The sequence below is a fragment of the Cyprinus carpio genome, chromosome B6 (assembly GCF_018340385.1).
Source record: "Cyprinus carpio isolate SPL01 chromosome B6, ASM1834038v1, whole genome shotgun sequence".
Taxonomy (NCBI): domain Eukaryota; kingdom Metazoa; phylum Chordata; class Actinopteri; order Cypriniformes; family Cyprinidae; genus Cyprinus; species Cyprinus carpio.
The window spans coordinates 6,793,636-6,817,237 of NC_056602.1; the positions used below are offsets into that span (position 1 = coordinate 6,793,636).

Here is a 23,602-nt window from a genome sequence, read left to right on the forward strand (position 1 = left end):
TGACATTATGCACCGATTCTACTCACCGACTCGACAAATAGTCGCTGGTTACTTGGGATAAAATACCTGGAGGACAAGCAAAACACATTTTGGAAGTGAAATACAGGAGTTTTTTGTGAAATTACAGGCAGAATGAACCCCGTGAATATGAAGAGTCTGAACGTGTCTGTCTCTGGGAACCAGTTCGCCGTCTATGAGTCTCCGCTGTACAGAGACTACAGACCTCCAGCCAGAGATCTCATCCAGCTCCCCAGAGCCCTGCTCTACCTGATGATGGCCGCGGTGGTGGTGGTCGCTGTCGCTTATGCCATTGTGGGACATTTAATTAAAGACCTCGCGCATGACATCTTGGGTAAATGTACCGAGAGTTGCTTTGTGAAGGTAGTCGATCAAGTTAGCAGGTTCAGCTGGTAGAGTTTCATGGTCTTGGTGTTTCCAGAAGTGTATGCTGATCGATTCAGTGCCCACAAAAAGTAACTGTTCAGTATGAAGGTTTATATAGTGGGCACATAAATAACAATTCAAAGAGTAGCTGTTCAGTAGTAGTTATATAGTGGGCACACAAAAAAAAAAAAAATTAAAAAATAAAAAATCTTTCTTTACTTACTTCCTCAAAAGATTAGCCTATATAAATTATACAATGCGGTTCAAAATTCAGCAAAAAATATTTGGACCACAAAAGCATCAAATTAATAAAGATTGAGAAAATAATTTGCATCATATTTTTGCAGATAGCATTTGTCTTTATAGTATAATGCAATGAATAATGAAAAACAATTACTTAATTTATATGTCACTTATTGAGAAGAGACAGGATGTAGTATAGTAAAATACATATTTTAGTTTGTGCGTGTGTGTGTGTGTGTGTGTGTTTGTGTGTGTATATATATAAATAAAATGAAGCTTACTGTATTACTGCATTACTAATATATATATATATATATATATATAGAGAGAGAGAGAGAGAGAGAGAGAGAGAGAGAGAGAGATGATATACCATGACACTGAGATCAATAAAACAACAACAACAACAAAATCTGGACACTACAGTAATCAGAATGTGAAGAAAATATGTTTGTTATGAAAATATCACACAGAAAAAAACTTAACGCCGCTATAATATGGCTAAATTTTTATCATAATTTTTTTCTGTTATTTTTCTGTGTATTTTATTTAGTTTTTATTTATTGATTTAATTTATTTATTTTCTCTTTTCCTAAGAAAATGAAGCTTATTTTAGGACCATTGAAATCTTTGCATTGTGATGTTATTTTCGTGATAACGTAGGCACCTTTTCCTCACAGTTTGCAAAAAAGTGTAAAAATAATGATGATATAAGATGGCTCTTTTTAAAAATCTTTTTAAGCTTATTTAAATTCATATTTAAATAAGAAATTGTATCTTTTCACTGTTATTCTGTATACTATTTATAAAATACTGTATTACTGAATTAATGATAATGACACTGAGATTAATAAAAAAAAACAGCAACAACAAAATCTGCATACTTTACAGTAATGAGAAATTGAGGAGATTGTGTTATGAAAATATCACACTGAAAAAAAAAATTTATGGCACTTTAATATGCCTCAATTTTTGTCATGATTTTTTTATGTTTTTAAAATTTTCTTTCACACTAATTGCTGTCATCCTTATATTTTCTGTGTGTGTTCAGATTGGGCTTTAGGTCCAGATGAGGAGATCTTAAAGGGCAACAGTGAGCCAGGTGATGACGGTTCCACACACATGCCACAGGGTCTCACACACTCCCACCCAAACGCCTTCCACGTTTGGGATCAGGACGACGTGGTCATCCCCCTCTCACCGGAGCACAGCCCCCAGAACAGTCCTCTTCTGGCTGCTCTCCCTTTTATTCCTCACTTCTTCCCCTCTCCTGCTTCTCACAGTATGCTCAACAGCCCCGCACTGCCCCAAATACAGCTGGAGGATAACAAGAGCCCCAACAAGACACCACAAGAGGCCTACGTCTTTCCTTCACCTAAAATTACAGGACATAGTTCCACTTTCTCACACGTGTCATTCCATGAGAGGAGAGATGGGACTGATAAAGTTTGAACCACCGAACAATGGCTCACACTAGACAGTAGTCCACGACTTCTTAAAGGAATAGTTCCCCCCAAAATGAAAATTGACTCACCCTCAGGACATCCAAGATGTAAAAAGTTTTTCTTCATCAGAAAAGATTTGGAGAAATTTACCATTTCATCGCTTGCTCACCAGTGGATCCTCTGCAGTGAATGGGTGCCGTCAGAATGAGAACAGCTGATAAAAACATCACAATAATCCACAAGTAATCCACACCACTCCAGTCCATCAATTAACATCTAGTGATTGAAAAGTTGCATGTTTGTAAGAAATAAATCTATCATCAAGATGTTTTTAACTTCAAACCAGCTAAAATATGTCCTCTATCTATAATATTGTTTTCTCCGGGGATCTCGTCTGAATTAGGAGAGAATTATACACAGATGAAGCATTTATACCATCAAAAACAGTTCTAAACAAATATATCAGTGGATTTTGATGTGAGAGGACAACAGAGGATGGACTTTTTCACTGGAGGGAGCATTATTATGGATTATGGACTTCAGAAGTGACGATTAAATGTAATGCCTTTATGATGGATTTGTTTCTTACAAACACACAAGACTTTAAGGATGTTAATGGATGGACTGAAGTCGTGTGGACTACTTGTGAATTGCTTTGATTTTTTTTGTCAGCTGTTTGGACGTTCATTCTGACGGTAACCATTCACTTGCATTGGTGAGCAAGTCAAACTCATCTACATCTTGTTTGGCCTAAGGGTGAGTAAATTTTAAGCATTTCGTTTTTTAGTGAACTATTCCTTTAAGTTTTAAGTTCCTTTCTTTATATAGAAAAAAAAATCGAATTAAGAATCTTTTGGCTTCTTTGATCAATGGCCAATGAAGGTGTTGTCTGTATTTACCACAGTACCCTAAACTTTTCTATTTGACTGCAAAAGCTGGGCCTCAACTTGTGGACCATGAGAATGAGTGGCCTGTCCTCAAAATAAGTGCTGTTGACCCTAAATGACCTCAATAAGAAGAGAGCCATGTAAGTCCAAGCCGCATTACCTGGAGGTGTTTGCCCGGTAATATAGGGACAAAGCAAGAGACTACATGATCATGTCTGTAGGATTGTGCCAATTCAGGAGCAGCCTTCTCCTGAAGCCAAAATACATCCTCAGAGCAGATTCAGTTCAACACAGGATAACCAGCATATTTTTTTTTTGCTGTTTATGGATTTGCGCAGAAGTAAAACTAAACCTGTGGCTATTTTTGTAGGCCAGTTAAACTGGATTGGATTTAAAATCCAAAGTGTTATTGTCAAAGTTTATTAACCAGTGGCTGTTTTATAAAATCAATTGTTATTTTTTTCTCATATGTATATACTGTGTAGGTGTTCAGGTTCCAAATTGAACACTTGCAAACATCAAATAGGTAAAAATGGATAAGAGATTTTAATATATTAATATTAAAAAAAAAATTTTTTAATAAAATAATGAAACATATGGCTTCATGGCCAGTAAAATATTTTATTAATCTCAGTTTTAAAAATAAAGGTTCTTTTTTGGCATCTATGGTTCCACCAAGAACATTCTTTGAACCTTTCCATTGCTCAAAAGGTTATTTAGATAATTGAAATAGTTCTTTAAGAAACTGATCACTAAATGGTTCTTTCTGGAAACCAAAATGTGTTGTTATTATTAAATTAATATTTTAACAATTTTCACAATTCAAGGTGTGGCAAAAAGTTCATTTTGGACCGTGTGTGTGTGTTTCAGTTGTGTTTAAGGTGTGCTGAATGTGTTGCTATGTATTGCACCATTAGAGGATCAGCTTAACTGACTAGCTGATCAAGAGCAAGAGTTAAAGAGTTTAGTAAGGATGTTATTATCAGATTAGACTCCTCTTTTTGCGCTGTGAGTTAAACCTGAGTGGAAACCAGTGACAGATATGGCAAATCTCCCCCTCTTATATTATATATATATATCTACAGTATTGGATAAAAAAAAAGGTTGTCTATGATATGGTTTCCTCTTGTAGCTTTCAAGTTATTTTACACATTTATGACAGATTTCTGTATAAACATGCTGTACTTGTTAATCTTTGGACTTAAATGACATCTGAGTGCTGGTGACCTCATCTGTACACCTGTTTAGATAACTTGTGCTGACTTATTACTAAACCACATTTATGAAACTTGCAATCATATTAATTATGCTCTAATAATTAAAATTTTATTTTCCCATTGTTAATCAATCAAACTTTATGAAACAAACAATCTGTGCAAAATGTTTTCTTTGTAGTCAAAGAATAGAGGAATTTAATGTAACATAAGTGGGGGTTGGTGATTATAATTAAAGCAATATAATGATTTGAGAACTGTAAATAGAACAAATAAACCTGTTAGATACCGGTAGTAGTTCACACTTTAATGCCACAGGCAAAAAAATCACGCTGCAGGTGGGTAGAGAAGGCTTAGCATTACACTAATACTAAAGATCCACATAAAACTGCAAACTTACCTGGTCGTCCTCTACAGTTCAAATCCTTCTACAAGATAGCAATGGCAGTTTGGTATAACAGAACAAAAAGCTATACACATTTTTTGAAGAACTGAAAAGTAGGCCAATGTAGACATCATGAATGCTTTAAGAGTCACATGGGAAGAGCTGACATAGTTTGGAAAGAAATTTAGAAAATAAATAATGTAAAAATGTTTTTTTTTTTTTTGTAGGAGTGGAAACATACCTTACATGCACCAAACTGTGTTTTCCTTTCATACCTCTTGCGAGGCTTTACATGAAAGCAAAATTAAAAGGCCCCACACACAGTAAGGAACTCCGTGGGTTTGCTAATTTAAATCAGGGATTAGGAAATCATTTAGATTAGACCAGATTGAACTGAGGACCAAGACACAGCATGTGCAGAAAGGATTAGGGCCTGCATCCTGACCGCCAATGATATCATGTGATGGCTGGGATTCCTCAGATTAGATCATGAAGCTTACGTTCACACCATTCTTTAAGCACCGTTACTGTAATATATATATTTCAACATCTGTTAGGGCTTAATAGTAGTTTGAGTGGTTTTGAATTTCAAACATCTATGCACATTTAAAAATAATAGCAGATATGTGAAAAACAGCATATAAAACAAACATCCTGTTCAAGTATTGCCATAATAAAAGTTGACATGACCTGTAGGTTTATTTTAAATTAGTCAGGCTCAAAAGGGGGAAGTAGAGTATTACATTTGTTAATATTTAATCAAGGGAAAAGGACTTGGTCACAGACTACCATTAATGTGGTCAACATGTGTCCAGCTCTGGTTTTGTCGGGCTCATGCTACAGGAACATTGGGTCAGCATTGGTTTCAGAGTGGTTCCAGATACAGTCAAGTCAGTTAGTACTGGGAACTGCCGGAGAAACGAGAATCGGGTGTTGTAACGAGCTGTTTGTGCATTGAAGAGCCTATAACAAACAAAATGCCCCCATTACAGGCCACTGCAGTATTAGGTGTCCCACGTTTAAAGCACCTTGTTTCCTTTCACACACCAATTTCTGAAACACTAATATCAGAAGACAATTAATACATTAAAAGGCATTATGGCTGACAAAAAGCCATAGTTAAACAAATGAGTCATAAGCACTAGCCATGGTTTTAACAGAATTAGAGCGAGGTCAGACACCAAATTGGATGACAAGAGAGAAGACTACTTCTGGTATGAAACCATCTCAGCTTTCAAACTGTATCAGAAGTTTTAACAACAGTTTTGTAGCTCATCAGGGTGTTGTGAGATTACTGTAGAGCATCTGTTAAAGCAGGACATGAACTGATCATCCCTTAGTTACAGCAGGAGTCACAGAAGTTGGTCTTGGAGGGCCGATGTCTTACTCCAACTCTAAACACACCTGAACTAGCTAATCAAGGTCTTGCTAGGTATACTTGAAACTTACAGGCAGGTGTGTTGAGGCAAGTTGGAGCTAAACTCTGCAGGACATCAGCCCTCCAGGATCAAGTCTGGGGAGCCCCGAGTTACAGCATGGACGCATCAGAAGGTATCTGGTCTCAGTGTAAAGAGCAAAAAACTATTTTTCCAGTTCAGGTGCACTGACATTAATGTACTCCCCGTTTGGTTTGTCAGACAAATGCCAGATTCAGTGTTAGGATTAGTCAAACTCCCTGCAAAGGGTCAGTCATTGCAACAAGCATCAAGTCCAGTTGTGAACCACTGAGAAGCAGACTTAGACAAAAGTAGTTTAAAAAGGAGTCATTTAATAATCACTTACAGGTTCTCAAAATATAGCTTAAACATTTATTGGTTAAACCATTTAAAACTCATCTAAATAGTTAAGGATTTGAAGAGTGCATTTACCCCCCCCCCTCCTTTTCTAAAAGACCTGGGTCAACATGGTCACATTTAATGTGACCCAAAGTAACATTAAAACTGGATAAGTCTCAAACATGGTCATACACTCTGAAGAGATCACGTTTTTTAAGAACAGCCCTGTAAAGAGAGGTTCCTCTAGCCTGGATAAAAGTAACGGCCATCTCTTTCTTGTTAACCTCCACATGGGCAAAGCCACCCAAGGTGCCAGCATCACCACTGAAGAACAGTGAAGAGCCTTGAGGAACCTTGTTGCGGTGCCGCATGTCAGGATCCATGAAGTTACCAGCTCCACTGACCACATAACCGATACCAGACTCCTTGATGTACTGAAAACAGCAAAGAGAAGTGAAATACAAATCTGACCAAACTGAACCTTATCAAAAGACTTGAAGACCTACTTGTAGATTGTGATCATGACCACACAGGTAAGCAGTAGCCTTGTACTTCTTAAGCAGTGGTCTCAATTTCTTTAGTAGACAGTCGGTTGGCCCATGCGCAGATATGGACCATACCGGATAATGGCCAGCCACCAGGAGATAATCAGCCTTAGACATTGCCAAGCGTTCCTGAAGCCACAACAGCTGTCTGTTGGCCTGAACACCACTGCGGGGCGCTTTGGGCTGCTGGTCAAGGAAGTCATCGGAGTTTCCACACAGCAACACCGTGTCCAGCATGATGATGGTCAGAGTACTGTCCGTTTGAGGAATGCGGAAGTTCATCTCATAATAATAGTAGGGGAAGTTCCTTAAAGATGGAAATAACGTTAAAAACCAATCCTTTTTAGAAAAGAACAGGGGTATCAGCCAAGTCTACACACTGGGCACAGCTGCACTGACAGACGAATCAAGTTGCAAATGAGCTTAAGAACCAGGAAACCAATCTCAATTAGACATGGAGGCCTAGACACATTGGCTAACGTACCATCTCTTTGACTTTTGGCTGTACTCAATTTGAGCAAGGACGTTTCCTACATGGTCATGATTGCCAGCAATGACGTACCACGGGATATTAAGAGAATCCTGAGTGTAGACGTCTTCAAATGTGACCTACAAAAGAATGAAAGGACCACGGTCTACATTAGGTGAAGGAGACTAGGGGAGTCCAAACCTGTTCCTGGAGTGCCACAGTGTCCTGCAGAGTTCAGCTCAAACCCTAATTAAAACACCGGAACCAAAGTAATCAAGGTTTTACAAGACAAGGCCTGCATTCCATTCAGAAGGGCTCATCCCTATGTCCTAATCCCTTCAAAGGGTTTACCCTTCGGAATGAGAGCTGGAAGGGACAAAACACTTCTTGAAGTGCCCTTCTGCATCATCATGTGCCCACACAGAGGTGCTGTCGTCATGCAAAGAATCTGCGCAAAGGATCATGGGAGCCCAAAGTGTCTCAGTTGTACCCTTTGAAATCCTTCATTCCAAGGGCCCTTTGAAGTGGCCAGTTTTGAACACTTAAGTTTGAAACGACCCTTCAGTATGGCAGCCATGATGGTTTTCACTCCGAAGTGCCCTTCATAGGGCGATATCCCATTTGTAATGCAACGAAATTCAAGCAAGTGTGTTGGAGCTGGTTGAAACTAAACTCTGCAGGATATTGGCCCTCCAGGACCAGGACCAGGACCCCTAGACTAACCAATAATACACAAGACAGCTTGTATAAAACATTTAACACCAATTTGCACTTTCTATGTCAAGCACAAATAGAACAGGCCATACCCTTTCTGCAGAGTCACATTTGACATTTCAGCAGTAGACCTAAATCATAACAGGATTCAGGCTAATCAACGAAGATGTAGCTAAAACCCTGCATTTAAAAGACTCAAGGGATCTAATTTCCAGAAACCAAACCTGGAATCTAGGGTCATTGACATCAGTGACGCCCTTATAGTAGAAGTTGTCACCAAGTGCTAAAATGAAGTCCGCGCCCATCTGTGAAGCAGTTTTGGCCATCATGCGGGCAGTAGCCTTCTCTATGGGGGTAATATAAGGAGGATATGGCAGACCACCCCAGTCCCCCAAAACCAGGAATCTGATAGATGACTTGTTACCTGATGAAAGCAAGCAAAGAGCAGAGATACAAGCATTCAAAAGATAACATATCCATAAATACTGAGGCATGGAATACAACCAATAAGTTTCTCCAGCATCTAACACGCATCAATGCTAACTCACTTCCTTTAGATTCCAGGTCAATGAATGAGGATTGGCAGCAGAGGACCCCAGGAAGAGCAGTTAAAAAACACCAGCATTAGTGGTGACCGCATCTGCGCAAAAAGACAGAAACAACATTAACAACCCACTTCTCTCACAAGCATAAAACCAAAAAGAACTGAAACTACATTGAAGCATCAAATTCAAGTGATCTCATGACACTGAAAACACCTACACCAGCAGCTTTTGCTCTTTGAAGACCCTCTCTCTACACCTCATACCCATCTACAACATTGGCTCTATCTTTATATCATTCTGATCATCAATAAGCCATGCCATGATTTCAGTAACAGCTGATTTCTTTTACCCAATTAATCAACTTAACCAATGGGATGGTAGAAACACTGCAGCTGAATTCTGAAAAGTATACTAGCATAGTACTCATACTATTTCTGTATTATGCTAGTATGCATACACTGGCATACACATATATATATACATACTCACAATTTCCCAATGATAGTGATAGTTTTAAAGTGCCATTTCAATGGTAGCCTATAATTCAATGGAAAATGAGGAAGTGTTTCAAAAATCCCCTGATTAAAATAACTGAAACTGTGACATTATAATTATTTAAAAAAAAAACAGATAAAAAGACTCACGATGAATGAGTGGCTTAGTCTTTTAAGTATCCTTGTGTGAGTGATCCCTCTTCTGGATGCTGTTTCCTCTCATCCACTATATATTAGGTCCCATACAGGGATGGGTGTGAGCATGTGACCAAAGCATGCAGGCAAAGCATCTTCCTACTCAATGACCACAGAAGCATGTGATTAAGTGCATTTGTTTCAAACACTCCTGGTAAGACTAACGTTCCACCTTTTTACTTTCTCTTCTGTTTTTCTGTTCTGCCTCTGTTTAGATGTCTGTAAAACAACTACAGACCCTAAATGCTGTTAAATCATATCAAATGATAGATGTATTAACATTTCAGTCATTAAGAAATCAGGTTTGTGACTTTTAGTTCATGTCAGTGTTGAGATTTGAGAAAACTGAGAGCATCAGTGAGGTCTGGCACAGACCTTCAAATTCATGCTAAAGGTGATCATTGGGGTTCAGGTTTTGTGGAGGTCAGTCAAGTTACTCCATGCCAGACTCAGTAAATAATTTTTGTATGGATTCTGCTTTGTGCACAGAAGCATTGTCGTGCTGGAATAGAACAGAGCCCTCCACAAGTGCTGCCACAAAGTTGAAAGCACAGAATTCTCTAGAATGTCATTTTGTTCTACAGTATTAATAACTGTCCAGAATGACTGGAATATCAGAATCTGTTAATTAGAAAGGGCTGTACAAATTTATTGTTCAGTGCAAGTTAAAAATAAAAAAGTGACTGTTACACTATTACTTGTATTTTCAAAACTAACATATATATTTATGCTTTTCTTAATATAATATCCAATACATCAGGCTTTTATGGGTCATACAGTATCATTTTACATTGAAAATATGTAGCTCATACAAACACCTTCTATTTAAAAAAAAAAAAAAAAGTGCAAATTTGGTGCAAAACAATGCATTACAGTACAAGGATGACTGAGATGTACAAGTAAATGTTCCTCAAAAGCCTATGATATTCACATTTTAATATGCAAACTTATGGATAATCAAGTAAACCTAAGTTGCTTCAGTCCAGTAAGCATTCATCTTGAAATTTTACTAACAATATAAACGCTATTCTGTAAGTTATTCTACACAGCAAAGATTTAACAGCAAAGTCAAATGTACCACAACCTAAAGGTGGACATATTTTACAATTATACGGAAATGCCTTTTACTTGTTGAAAATAATAATAATAATAATATATAAATAAATCAATCAGATGACAGAAGGCATGTTTTAGATTGTATACAACAGGTTTTTCAGCAAAGCTTTGATAATGTTAATAATTTAGAGGCCTTTTGCACATTAAATATGATAAAGTGTGTTTTATAGTCGTAAGTTATTTCAATCAAATGAATCAGGAAAGCAATTAAAAATAGAAAAAAATGTTTATTTCTGCACAGGTCAAAGATATGACATTTAACATCCACCCCAGAAAACACAAAACCTCTGCACTGGCCTATTTAACAGCAAATAGCTACATAAAAGACGATACCAAGATTAAACTGAGTAACGCAAATCAAACCTCTTAAAAATCCAAACAAGAAACAACTGAAGTGGTTTCAGAGAAGTAAACACCAAAGTCTGCGTTTATTTGTCAAAAAATGAAACAAAAACATAACAGCTAAAAATTTAGAAGCAAAACAAGAGGATGATCATAAAAATACCTTTGGGAGAAAACAGTTACGTGAGACAATTTCCATTTGAGTCACACCAACCATTTAGGCACACGCAGAAAGCAACTTCCATCCTGATGCATTATTTCCTGAAACTAGTGCTGAATCAAAACCATGCTAATTCTGTTACTGAGGTGCAGTTCAAATGGCAAAATTAACACAAAATAGTATAAAATCTCAAAAGCTTTAGACTAGAGCAAATGTTTCAACTCAGAGGACACTGTAGGCTATAGAATTACAGAAATGACTTCTCAATTGTTTGAATGAGCATCCGTACATTACTAAGCATGGAGACCAAACTTGTTATGTTTATCTATATGTGTAGTCTGTGCTATTGGCTCCACTGCTGTAGCCGCCCAGGTTGGGGTAGGCGCTCTGGGTGAAGTTATAGCTCTGATTTGTTGTTCCAGGTGGCCCGAACGTTGCTGTGCCAGGTGGTCCACTGTATGCTATTAAAAAAATACCAGAGTTTCAGATAGTTGTGGCTTTAAACAAATTACTAGTACACAGCATTCAAAGCATTCAAACTCACCTGCATAATTGAAATCAGGTGGTCCTCCCATTCCCATGCCAGGCCCTTGATATCCGTAGCCATAGTCTGGTCCAACAAGAGGTTGTTGATTTGTTGTTTTGCTCTGGGTTGGAGTTTGAGTCTGATTCTGGCCCTGATCAACGGGCTTTTTGAATTGTGAATAGGATTGGGTGTACTGATTATAATAGCCAGTCACTGGCGGTGGGACAGCCTGGTAGGTGGCTGCGCTGACGGTGGAGGGGGCTTCCTGTGGATTCATAGGTGTGCTGGAGTTGGTAACATTCTGGGCTGGGGTCAATCCAGCAGTAGTGCTGGAGCCTGGAAAGACAAACATATATAGAGATTAAAAGTTAAGGTGACATCCACATTAGAAAAATAGGTAACATGCATTTCTTTTTGGATAATAGTTAACAAATGTCTTTGTAACCTAGATTTACCTCTGCAAATAAGCTCTAGTGGAGCTTATCTGCAGAGGTACAAACAACAATTCAAACATCTATTTTTTTGTAAAAAAAAAAAAAGGAAGCTCACCAAGTATGCATTTTTTAATTAAATACAGTAAAACAATATTTTTAAATATTATAATTTAAAATGTTCAGTGTGTGTGTGTGTGTGTGTGTGTGTGTGTGTGTTTGTTTTTAATTTGATTGAAAAAGTTTTTTTTCTTATTAGAAAATAGAGATTATTCTAAAATGATTACTTGGTGCTCATTCAAAAAACATTTATTATCAGTATTAAAAACAGTTTTTCTGCTTAATATCTTTTTTTTTTTTACAGGAGTCTCTGCTAAATAGAAAGTTCAAAAGAACAGCATTTGATTAAAAATGGAAATCTTTGCTGACAAGTGGTTAAAAAAAAACCCAAAACAAAAACAAAACAAAAAATTAATTAAAAAACACTTATTGACCCAAACTTTTGAACTGTACAGATATATGGAAATGATATACTAAAAGAGGGTTTCTCAAATAGATTTTTCTACCGCCTGAAAATCATAAACAAGTATTTTAAATAGGAGTAAGTATTAAACATTAGCATTCAAAAAAATATTTTTGCCCTTGCCCAATGAGCACGCACTTTGTGCATGTAGAAGCATTTTTTCTGCATCCTCAGCGTTCAAGTAATAATCAAAGAAAGGAAATCAAAACAAGATGCTAAATGAGCTATTTTTGGAAACTGATAAGAAAGATGCCTTTCATGATGTTAGTTTACCTGCAAACTTGCTAGTGTTGAATCCTCTCCCTCTACCTCTGCCTCTTCCTCTACCTCGATTGCCTGCATTGTAAGATACTCCAGCCATACCATAGCCCTAAAGAAAAAAGAAGAAAAACAAAACTTTTTAGACCACAGAACAAAACGATATTAAACTTCAGACCAAAGGAGAAAACAAAATTAGAAAAGAAAGATGCCAAGGGAAGATCCAGAATAACAGTTGCCTTTACCATAGAAGGGAATTTCTTTTTCTTGAGTGGGTCTGCAGGAGAACCTTCTGGAAAAAGCTGTTCTAATGCTGCAAGTGCTGCGTTGGCTTTGGCTAATTTCTTATTTGATCCAGAGCCCTGGAATTTCTGCCCATCAACTTCCACCTGAAAGAAAAAAAAAAGAAAAAGAAAAAAAAGCACATGCACATGAGAACAATAAAGTAGTATATTTGAAGCAAATACAACAGTAACAGGATTGAGGGCAACAGAAAAAAAACAGTTGCTCCATATGACGCAGGTTAAATTTGTATGACTCACAGGAACATGAAGATAGACAATATTGGTGTTGTTGCTGCAGTACACTTTTTCCAATTTTTAATGCAAAAGTGTGTGCAATATTTTTATTATTTTTTTTAAATTTTTTTGATTGAATTTAAGGAATATGAGCAAATTGAACATAACCTACACTTTCATATGTTGAATATGTTTGGTAAGAATGGGTAGCATTACTGATGTCCTCAATAAATCTTATACAGAGCTGTCGGGTTCATTGATTGCTTGGAAACTTCAGGCTTTTATTATTTGTCCTTGTATATTTACATCAAAGTTCAGGCTATTGTGTTGGCAGATATGCTACTTACTTGCTCAGACGATATTTTCAGGATATACACCTTGTAGGATATTTTCCTTACTATCAGTGATGATGTGATAGCTAGTCAGATCTGTTGAAACCATAGCTGAACCTCAAACAATTATATTCAGTAGAGTTTTAAAATGTTCCTCCACACAAAAACTCAGTTTTATGTTTGAACCACAGGTGTCAAAAGAGAGCCAAGAACATCACAGTGTACCTCTAATAATGTAGTATGCTCAAAAAAGACGCATGAAACATGGATATTATTGAAACAATTTATTCATATAACCATCATTTACTGTTGAGTTGCTCATGTTGACTTTGACCAGGTTCCTAGAGAAAAGAAAGAAGGTCCGTTTCAATAACGGATTACTATACGTTTATAATGAGCAAATGGTGATAATCAACTGTTGATGAATTAATGCTAATATTTTGGATGATAGTTTCTTGTGTTATTATTTCTTTTGAAAATAATTAAGTGTGTGTACATATGTTGATAGCTTTTTCTGTTTGTAAGCAGCTGCAAACAAAAACAAAATGAAAAAATGTTTCTGTTTGAATTTTATTCCTGGTTATTCTACGCAATTTTGGGTTACACAATTTGCACCTGGGGCTTCACATTTTTAGGACTCCTGTAGCCTCTCTATTGACCCTTGTCACAGGCATACATCACATATAAAAAGACTAAGAAAATTCTGTATTTTGATTTTACAATAATTGGCCGATTAATCCAAAATTTTCCGTTCTTGGATTTTCAGTCTTCAGTGGCACAATTCTTAGAAATCATTCCAATATGCTGATTTTCTGCTTAAGGAACATTTCTTAACCATGTTGAAAACAGTTGCTTAATATTTTTGTGAAAACAGTGAAACATTTTTGTTGAGCCCCTTTCACACTGCACGTTGTTCCCAGAAAATTCACCAGCTTAAGTGAAAGTTAACGTGCCCAGCGTTTTCGACTCATACATTACACGTCACACCCTGATGTCACGTGTCATTACGAGACCTTTACAGGTTGTGTGTGAACGCACGCACAGATTCCGGGAAATCACTGGCAGTGTGAAAGGGGCAAAATCTAGCGACCCGGGAGCGATTGCCGGGACACATTACCCGTGTATTATCCGGAATCTCAGTGTGAAAGGGGCTTTGGACTCAGTCACTATGCAGTGTACCACTGCTTCCTCACCAGGTGCCACCCTATACGTCTTCATAAAACATCAGAAAACCAAAAATGAAATGTTCAAAGCAGAAACTGAAAAATGTCATCATCGATTTGATGTCACTCATGCCCATGCCACAGTACAACTCAGAACAGTGTTAAAGAACTCCAGCTGAGAATGATACTGGCATCCCTGTGACGGGGAACATTTGCATGAACTTTCATTGTGACATTTCAAGTGCAAGGACACTAGCTTTAGTCAACATGTCTAACCTCAATGGTGAAGGTCTTGTCGTTGAAGCGTCCCTTGACAGAGGTCAGTTCATATTTCAGACTTCTCCGCTTCTCGTTGAGCTCCATGACGGGATTCTTGCCATGTTTGGTGAGGATGGGGCCACCCTGCAAGATGAAGTGGAACCAATCACGCCAAAGCAATTTCCTACAGTCTACAAAGGCATCAAACCCCAAAGCTATTCAAGGAGGAGCAATCTTTGGATGCTAACCTCATTGCCGTCATCAGACCCCGTAGGAGTGGTTTCATCTGACCTGGTGACCGCAGGCGCGGCAACAGACTGGCTCTTAATTTCATCCGCAGGCTTGGTCTCTGACGGCAAGGGAACACCTAATGCTTGCAGAACCTGCATGTTGTGGACATGGCATAGACAACAACTGAAATTCACACAATGATTATTTCACACTTATTAAAGACAACAACCCTGGAAAATGTTCCCTGCATATGTGGCATCTAGAATGCAAAGTTTCTTTCAAAATTAAGACTGTCAGCTGACTCACTTTCTGAGCAACATGAAGCTTGGCGCTGCGTTTGGAGGGGCCTGTAGCCTCATAAGTTACCCCATCCACCTCTACAGCCATTGTGAACTGAGGCTCATGTTCAGGCCCAGTCTGTGATGCCAGTTTGTAGAGGGTTCCAGGCCGCAGCTGGTTCAGCTTCATCAGGGCATTTGCTGGTTCACGCCTTTCTGCTAGGAGAAAACAGGTTTTATGAAAAAAAAGAAAGAAAAAGAAATATGGCTGGCTTTGTATATAACACATATTTCACTAAATGAGGTATGCTGTATTTTTCTAATACACAATGAATATAAAATTGGTGCAGGATAACATAAGAGGATGATGAAAAACTGTATGAAATTGTGATGCATACCTTTTCTTGGAAACTTTGGCCTCATTTCAAGATCCCCTGCATCATAAACTTCCCTTGGCCTCTTTACTGGAATATCAGCTACCACAATTTAATGAAGTGAAAGGAAGAAATGTGGCATGATAATATGTTAACATGGTTTTCTTTGCTCTTATGAAATAAAACCGAACATAATACTATGTAGACATATTAGCATTCAAAATGCAAAGGTCTCTATCCAGTCCAACATCAATGCCTATTCAGTGTTTAGCAACTGGATCAAGCTTAGAAAATGACAATATCAACTACAGCAGTAGTTTTCATACAGGTTAAGCAATCCTAATAGCTGTCATTTACATATAGAAGCTTAAAGGTTACAAAAGTAAACATGGTCTACTTATTTTATGAGAGGAAAACAGGTTAAACTGTTTTTGAACACTAGAAAGAGTCACTTTGGTACCTCTGTTTTGTTCGCTGAGCATTCTAGCAGCTTTGGAATTGAGGCGGTCCATTCCAAGAACTTTGTACAGCTGCCCAAAAGCTGACAGTCTTAAGGCAAACTAGAGGTGAGAGGAAAGCAACAAATTAAATGTCAAATAACTAAATGTTTTTTTCCAAGTTACATCAACTGTAATAACCATCTTATCTGGCCTTAGTTATTTACTCTCATGTTACAGTATTTTTTAGTATCCATCATTAAAAAAAGAGAAATGTTCACAAAGAGAGTTCATAGTTTTCACCGCAGTGTTTAAAAGAGCTTTGTGTGAGGAACAGAAAGAAAAAGAAAACACTGTACACTGATTACAACAGATTTACTGATATCTCATTTTTTCTGCATATTTAAAAACATGAGTGCAAATAATAAATTTATATTTTTTTCTCTTCTGTCACTTTTCTTTTTTCAGCTTTGAAAATACATATTCACAATGGACAGTTATTTTATGGAAAACAGCTTCATGAATTTTTCATTGTGCTCCACAATGATGCTGCAATGAATAAAGTCAGACTAAAGTATTAGAATGCAAGTAACCTGTGCACTCTGGGTAATGTCTTCCCTCTGTTGCGGTGTAAGATGGGCGCTAGCATCAGTGCTGTCTCGCTCACAGGGATCAGAAACGCCTGGACCATCTGTTGAGAGGAATCATGCTCAGTAGATGACTCAAAACACCAAACACAGACAATGCTTTGTTTCAGTCTTTACCTTCCATTAGTATCCCTGATGCAAGACACTCCAGAACTCTCCGGAACGCCTCTCCAGGTCCCAGCAGCCTCTCGCTGGTTGAAATAGCCTTATGACAGAGCAGCTCAAGAATCTATAGAGAATTAAAGAGATATACACAAAAAAGTGACTTACAAATTGTGGCAGGGGGGGCATGGTTTAGCGAAGTCTGCAGCGGGAGAGAGAATCAGGAGACGAACGGTGAGTGAGTGGTTTGGAAGGAAATAATCAACACCTGTCTCTTGTTTCAGTAATTGGCGTGGAGAGAGTATATAACGCCAGGAGAAACAGGAGTAGGTGAGAGAGAGAAGGACTGCTGATGAGTCCTGACCTGGAAAATACGAACGCGGAAGTGATTTGAACGTTGCGTTTATGCCGGTGTGAGGAAGCACCACTTTGATTTAAGAGTGTTGAATTTAATAAAACATCGTCAGCAGTCAAGCCGACCCCTTGTCCTCTTCCTTTCCACCCACGAACTTTCTACACAAATATTTCTCTAAAAAGACTTGTAAATGTATAATTGTAAAGATATATGTATTTTCTCTTGTTTTTGAGCTGGACTCACCCATCCTTTGAGAGGGGCCCACGTTGAAACACGGGTACACAAGTCCCGCAAGATCCGAATCACGATGACACACGACTCAAGCCCGGACACTTTAGCCTGTTAACCCAACAAACAGCAAACCCGTCAAGACTTTACCATGCATCTTCAAAGAACTTCTAGATGCTTTTTAGAGGACGTTTTGTATGAAGCACATCAATCTGGCCAAATTATAGGTTCTGACCAATAACGAACAAATTGCAACCTGGGGAAGATACATCTGACATTTAAACGGAAACAGGTTATGCGCAATTCAGTTTAAAGCATTTATACACGTTTCAAAATTCAAACAGCCTTAAAAAGCATTTCACAGAGAAGCTCAATGTCCAAATATGTATTTTCCCCAGGTCAAAGGTCAGATTAAGTTACAAGTCGACTTTTAGACAAATAAAGACGGGATGCAAACCTGGAACCACTTGGCCTGGCGGAGAGACGCCAGAGAAGTCAGGCATTTCTGCCTGTCCAGAGCGTCCTGCGGAGAGCTTTCCGCGCACGGTTCTAGTGACGAATGGAGTAAGAAGACAAGGTACAGTTTGACCAAGGGGGGTTCTGTCATCTGGCCAGGGGGCAGACGCAGTGTTCCCATGCCCACAAGCAAGAGGAAGAGGGGGAACTGTCTGGGAAGTGATCTAACACAAAGCTTAGTCTGTCTGAACAGTGATTTATCTTCTTTAAAATTACTCTACTTCTATAGACATTTCACCCTCCTCTTCTGTAGGCCAACTGCGCCCCCCCTTCCGAGACAGAGAGTTTCCAGTTGGTCAAAAGTCCAGCGCCCCTAAAATTGACAAACTAGAAGGCTTGGTTGAGAAAGTCAATTTGCAACCACAGGCAACAAAAGCAAAAAACCTTAATTGAAATTAAATAGGTTGTGTACAGGGTAAATACTGCAGCAAAATACAAGTGAAATCTGTTCTAGATGAACAGATTACTCCTTAAGCACAAAAACAAATGTTACATAAACTAAGCTAAGTGCAATGGTCTGAAACAGCTAAAAAATAAACTTATCATTGTACAAAAAATAATCATAATAACAAGCACATCGTAAAATATAAGTCTAGTGGTTAATTTTTGCTGCAATGCAAACCCTTCGTATCGCTTTAGAGGTGACGTTCGGAAATTTCAACGATCAACAGTAAAATGCTGAACAATAGCGAAGACAATACTTGCAACATTTAAAATGCTGAAAGCACCAAGTATTTGGCTCAGAAGGAACCACCACTCATTTGATGCAGCAGGACTTTTATTTTCACTCCTCCGATGTACTGAAGGTCTTTTAGGTCCGAAAAAGAAAAAGAGTGAGATCATACCTCCAGATGCCTCTTTTTCAACCTGCTCCCTGACCACGGGTGAGGTCAGATGGATGCTCAGTTTCAGACTGGGCTCCGTCGGGCTAGTAACAATAATAGCAGCATCTTGGATAGATGGAGTGATGACATATTTCTCCTCAGTAACATCCTTTCATAAAGAGAAGCAAGAGGAGAAACTGCATGTCAGTTTAGTTTTTCATTAATACTGGCTGGTAAATAATGACCTGTCTTGCACTGAAATCCAAAGAGGACACAAACGGTTCTATACATATAGCAGCATTCAAAAGTTTAGGTTGGTAAAACTAATGTTTTTGAAAGAAGTCTCTCACCAAGGCTGCATTTATTTGATACATTACACAGTAATACTGTGAAACATGTTTTACAGTTTAAAATAAGTGTTAAATTTTGATACATTTCAAAATGCAATATATTTCTGTGATGATGGCAAAGCTGAATTTCATAGACCTTAGGTCAGGTTAGATGCCATATCGAATTTATATGAAAACTATGCTGTTAGGGACAGACTGACAGTCTTTACAGTGTACACACTGTATAAATTTCATAGTATAGTTATGAAGCTTTTGTCCACCAAAAGCTTTATTTCTGAAAGATGTTGTGTCAGCAGAACAATCTGTATGTTGATAAACACTGCACTTCTGTCCCTCACAGCCTCGTTGTAATTTCTGTCAAAAATGTAATATTGCACTACCCTGACTAAGGTCTATTACCCCAGGTTTCAGTGTCAAATAATACCTCAAATTATTCTAATATGCTGATTTAGCACTCAAGTTTCTTATCGCTATCAGTATTGAAACTGGTCATTCCAGTTGTGCTACATAACATTTTTGTGGAAGCTTTGTTGATGAACAAAGTTCAAAACATCTGAAATATTTTGCAATATTATAAATGTCTTATTGCCCCTGGTTCAATTTAAATGCATCCTTGCTTAAAAAAAAAAAAAAAAAAAAAAAAAAAAAAAAACCTTACTGACCCTAACTTTTCAGCAGTCTATTTGTTTACTGGAAACATTAGCCAATTTTATAATGCTTTCAAATATCAATAAACTATAGTGTTCTCATCTCTCTTGAACTTTTTACTACATTAAAATACATTCGGCATAAAGATGGCAATTCTCCTGCTTCATACATTTAGCAAAACAATCCAGGTGTTTTCATTTGCATACATTTGCATTATGCTTATGTTTCATGAATGAAGCACAATCAATGAGAAAATCAAGTATCAAAACTAGGCATGCACTCAAATGAAAATTCTTGGCTGAAGCCAAACAAAATGAAACACTGGGCCGAAGGCCGAACACGGTTTTCCACATTTGTTCCCCTTATATTTCCCCCCTTTTTTTTCCACCGTTGCATAAATTAAATATGTACTTTACAGTTTTGTCTAGATTTTCAAAGAAAAAAATACATTTTTCAAAGATCAAAGTCAAAACAATTTAAAAAATATTTACTTAACACTGAACCTTTTTGAACATTTTAGCATACACTACCAACAAAGCACAATTTAACTTAAAATTAATAAATTAGCAAAATAATATTTTGGGAAATTTTTGAGACCCCCTTCTTGAATCAGTTATGTATTTTTACTGTACAAATAAATGCAGCCTTGCTTGTTTGCATACATGCAATCCGTGAGTATATTAGAAAACAAAACAGTTTATTTACTAATCGTTTGAGGCCATTTCACAATTTCAATCATCATACAATAACCAGCAGCAACCACTCCTTCCTCTTCTCATCAGAGACATGAGATGCAGTACTAAACAGTCTCTCGATGTCGGTGCTTGTGATGATTTTAATGAAAATTTATTCAGTCTTTTCGCTTATTCGGTTAATTTCGGTTGCACAACATTCAGTGCATCCCTAATCAAAACTTTCCATAATCATACAAATTAATGATAAAAAAGGGTGAGAAAAACCTTTATGAATTCTGAGAGTTTTCCAGAGATCAGCCTGAGCAGAGAACTGGTAGGCACATCCCTGGAGAGCAGCACCAACTCTAACTCCAGCTCATCTTTCAGCAGGAGTCCTTTAGCAACCAGGCCCACTCTCAAAACACCACGCAGTTTACTTTGAGATGAAGCACTGCAGAGAGAACAGCACAGACTCTGAGCATGAGGCGATACTTCCACCGAAACTGTAATATAAATTACTAAGTGACTGCTTAAACATAAAACAAAATGCTCAGTTTTAAAAATCTAAATAGATTAGTGCAGTTGACTTCTCTATCCAACACCCATACCTTACAGCATCAGCGGCACTACTCTCTTTCTCATTTAACCACTCAGAGACAGACTTCAGGGCACGCTCCACATTAGACACCATGCTCTGCACTGCATCCAGCTGCTCTGCTGATGGGTACACAGTTGTGTGCTTGGCCTTTACATAGCGATCCTCATTCACAAACGTTCGCTGAGGCGGTGGCCTCATTGGCGGAAGCTGTAGAGTAAAAGAAGTGTTGAATTTATGACACCTGATTCAAAACACTGCCTTTGCTGTTTACACTTCCTCTGTGTTCTCATCATGGTCTTCTGTTATTTTAAGCAAACAATGATGGGTACAAACATATTAGCAGTTTAATCAAAAAAAAAAACTAATAAATAAACCCCCCCCAACCAGAGAGAGAACGTGAGAACAAGAATGAATTTGCATTGTAAATGTAATATACAACAGAGTAACATACGTCCTCTGGGTGCAGATTCTCCTCCTCCCACTTCCTGTACTCAACAATGTATTGGTTGTACTGCCTGAGATCTTCTTCATAACACAAGCAGTCATACCAATAACGCAACTCTTCATACCTGCAACAAGAATTTAGTTTCATTGCATCTTTATATTTCAGACATGCCCAAACCAGGGCCCGTGGGCCAAAGTTGGCCTTTGATGACTTTTGATTTGGCCCACAATGTACATATTACAATAGGAGGGGAAAAATGGAGGGGGAAGCATGCCATTAAAGCATATATTCCTTTTAGAATTTTGATAACATCTTTTAAGTTCCATTGAAATGTAAAACACTGAATTTGATTAAAAAATAATTTACAATGAAAAAAATAGAGCTGGGCAATGATTAATCGCATCCAAAAGTTTTTGTTTATATAATATATGCATGTGTACGGTGTATATTTATTATGTGTATAATGTGTGTGTGTGTGTATATATATATAAAATAAACATATTTTTCTTAAATATATACATGCATGTGTGTTTTTATATATACATAAATATATACAGTTCACATTATGTACACAAACACATTTATTTTGGATGTAATTAATCGTGCTAGCCCAGCACTAAAAAAAAAAAACCTTTATTGTAATATACAGTAATATAGTTGGATATAATGCAACATTTACTTTTTGTCTAGGCTCCGCAGCTTATCCAACATATGACAGAAAGTCACTCAAAAATACTGTATTTAAAGAGGGGTCCTCATCTTTTAATCATTACATTTCCAAGACATTTATCCATGAAACTTGGTTAAATGTATCATATAACCAGCATAAAAAGACATTTCTAGCCTTGTTCTCCCCAATTCACTATAATAATAAAAATAAATGTACATAAAAACATTAATAATTTTAACATTTATTTTTCCAAGCCTTGAAATCACAGTTATAACATTTTCTTTATGGCCATGGGAGACCTGTTTAGAGCATTCCCAACATCAGATGTTTTAAGTGTGAGGTGTTTTACCGGTCGTAGTCCTGCGGGTGGAGGCGGTGACCCTCCTGCATGAGATTATCCCAGTACAGCAGCTCCTCGTAGGCCTGCTGCTCGTCCCAAGCAGGTGGTGGTCGAGGAGGAAGAGGTCCTTCCCTCCGCCTCGGAAAATTCCCCATCTGAGCCATTTTCTTCAAACAATCACCTGTAACGTACGAAAGTCGCACAACGTTCATACTAAATAAAGGATTCAAACAGAAAACCCCATCAAAACACTCACGTGTTATCAAGTTAACAAGCCATTCAATCAATGGTTCCCGGCGGACTTCTTATTAAAACTGAAACTACATAAAGCTGTAAAATAAAGCATCTATCGCGTCTTTACGAAACATCTGATATCGGCGAAGCACGCTAGCAAGCTCACGGACAGTCATTTGAATACGTTAACCGATTTACGTTACGCAAAAACAACGATTCATATTTACCGGCCGAGCTGCAAGTACAACAAAAAATTGCAGTCCATGTATTTGTTTACATAGCTACACAAATTTGTTTGTGGTTGCACTCACCATTCACTCAGTTTACTCAATGGATGGAAGCGTAAAAAGCTCCGCTTCCGGGCCATGCACTGACCCCGCAGCGCACGCGCACTCAAATTTCGCCTCCCCTAGCGGAGACATGAGCAACTCCATTTATTAGGGACAATATTTTTTACACCTTGTAAAAAGAATGCATTCACACCCTTTAGGAACAATTCATTGGTCATTTCTATTATCCAGTCGATTTTCATGTTTATTATTTTTAATGTTTTGTTTGGGGTAGGTTGTCACATTATTATTTAAATTTGTTTAAAGTACTACACAATGGTCTGGTAGGCTATTATGTTCCATTTTTGGCAGTTTTGAACTGTTTTGTGTCAAAAACTGTTTACATTTAGCAAAAAAGCTTGTATTAAACTACTTAATGACAGCTTACCTCGTACATTACAAC

The 23,602-nt window shown here is 37.7% G+C and overlaps 3 protein-coding genes across 5 annotated transcripts; 1 reads left to right on the forward strand and 2 right to left on the reverse strand.

Moving 5' to 3' along the window:
- The first annotated feature begins 27 nt into the window (after positions 1-27).
- Positions 28-2,234, forward strand: LOC109092269. The gene is made up of 2 exons (XM_019106024.2): positions 28-352; positions 1,676-2,234. Exons 1-2 carry the CDS (start codon positions 133-135, stop codon positions 2,074-2,076), a joined length of 621 nt encoding a protein of 206 aa, XP_018961569.1. The 5' UTR covers positions 28-132; the 3' UTR covers positions 2,077-2,234.
- Positions 2,235-5,273: 3,039 nt separating this feature from the next.
- Positions 5,274-8,713, reverse strand: acp5a (acid phosphatase 5a, tartrate resistant). The gene is given in 6 exon segments (XM_042725476.1): positions 5,274-6,764; positions 6,837-7,182; positions 7,360-7,484; positions 8,283-8,482; positions 8,607-8,673; positions 8,675-8,713. Coding segments are annotated over 6 exon segments (1,020 nt in total). The 5' UTR covers positions 8,699-8,713; the 3' UTR covers positions 5,274-6,506.
- Positions 8,714-10,615: 1,902 nt separating this feature from the next.
- ilf3a (interleukin enhancer binding factor 3a) lies at positions 10,616-23,291 on the reverse strand. Of its 3 annotated transcripts, none has more exons than XM_042725474.1 (19): positions 23,182-23,291; positions 22,646-22,817; positions 21,633-21,750; positions 21,192-21,388; positions 20,869-21,034; positions 18,933-19,080; positions 18,029-18,120; positions 17,587-17,682; positions 17,004-17,115; positions 16,833-16,930; positions 16,263-16,362; positions 15,827-15,904; positions 15,457-15,644; positions 15,168-15,302; positions 14,938-15,063; positions 12,894-13,037; positions 12,664-12,760; positions 11,455-11,772; positions 10,616-11,371 (listed from the first exon to the last, which is right to left on the reverse strand). In XM_042725474.1, the coding sequence occupies exons 2-19, from the start codon at positions 22,798-22,800 to the stop codon at positions 11,232-11,234; spliced, it is 2,508 nt and encodes an 835-aa protein (XP_042581408.1). In that variant the 5' UTR covers positions 22,801-22,817; positions 23,182-23,291; the 3' UTR covers positions 10,616-11,231. The 3 variants fall into 3 exon arrangements, with proteins under 3 accessions (XP_042581408.1, XP_042581406.1, XP_042581407.1); XM_042725472.1 differs by having other exon boundaries at positions 15,457-15,647; XM_042725473.1 differs by lacking the exon at positions 23,182-23,291 and adding an exon at positions 22,893-23,172 and having other exon boundaries at positions 15,457-15,647.
- Positions 23,292-23,602: the final 311 nt, after the last annotated feature.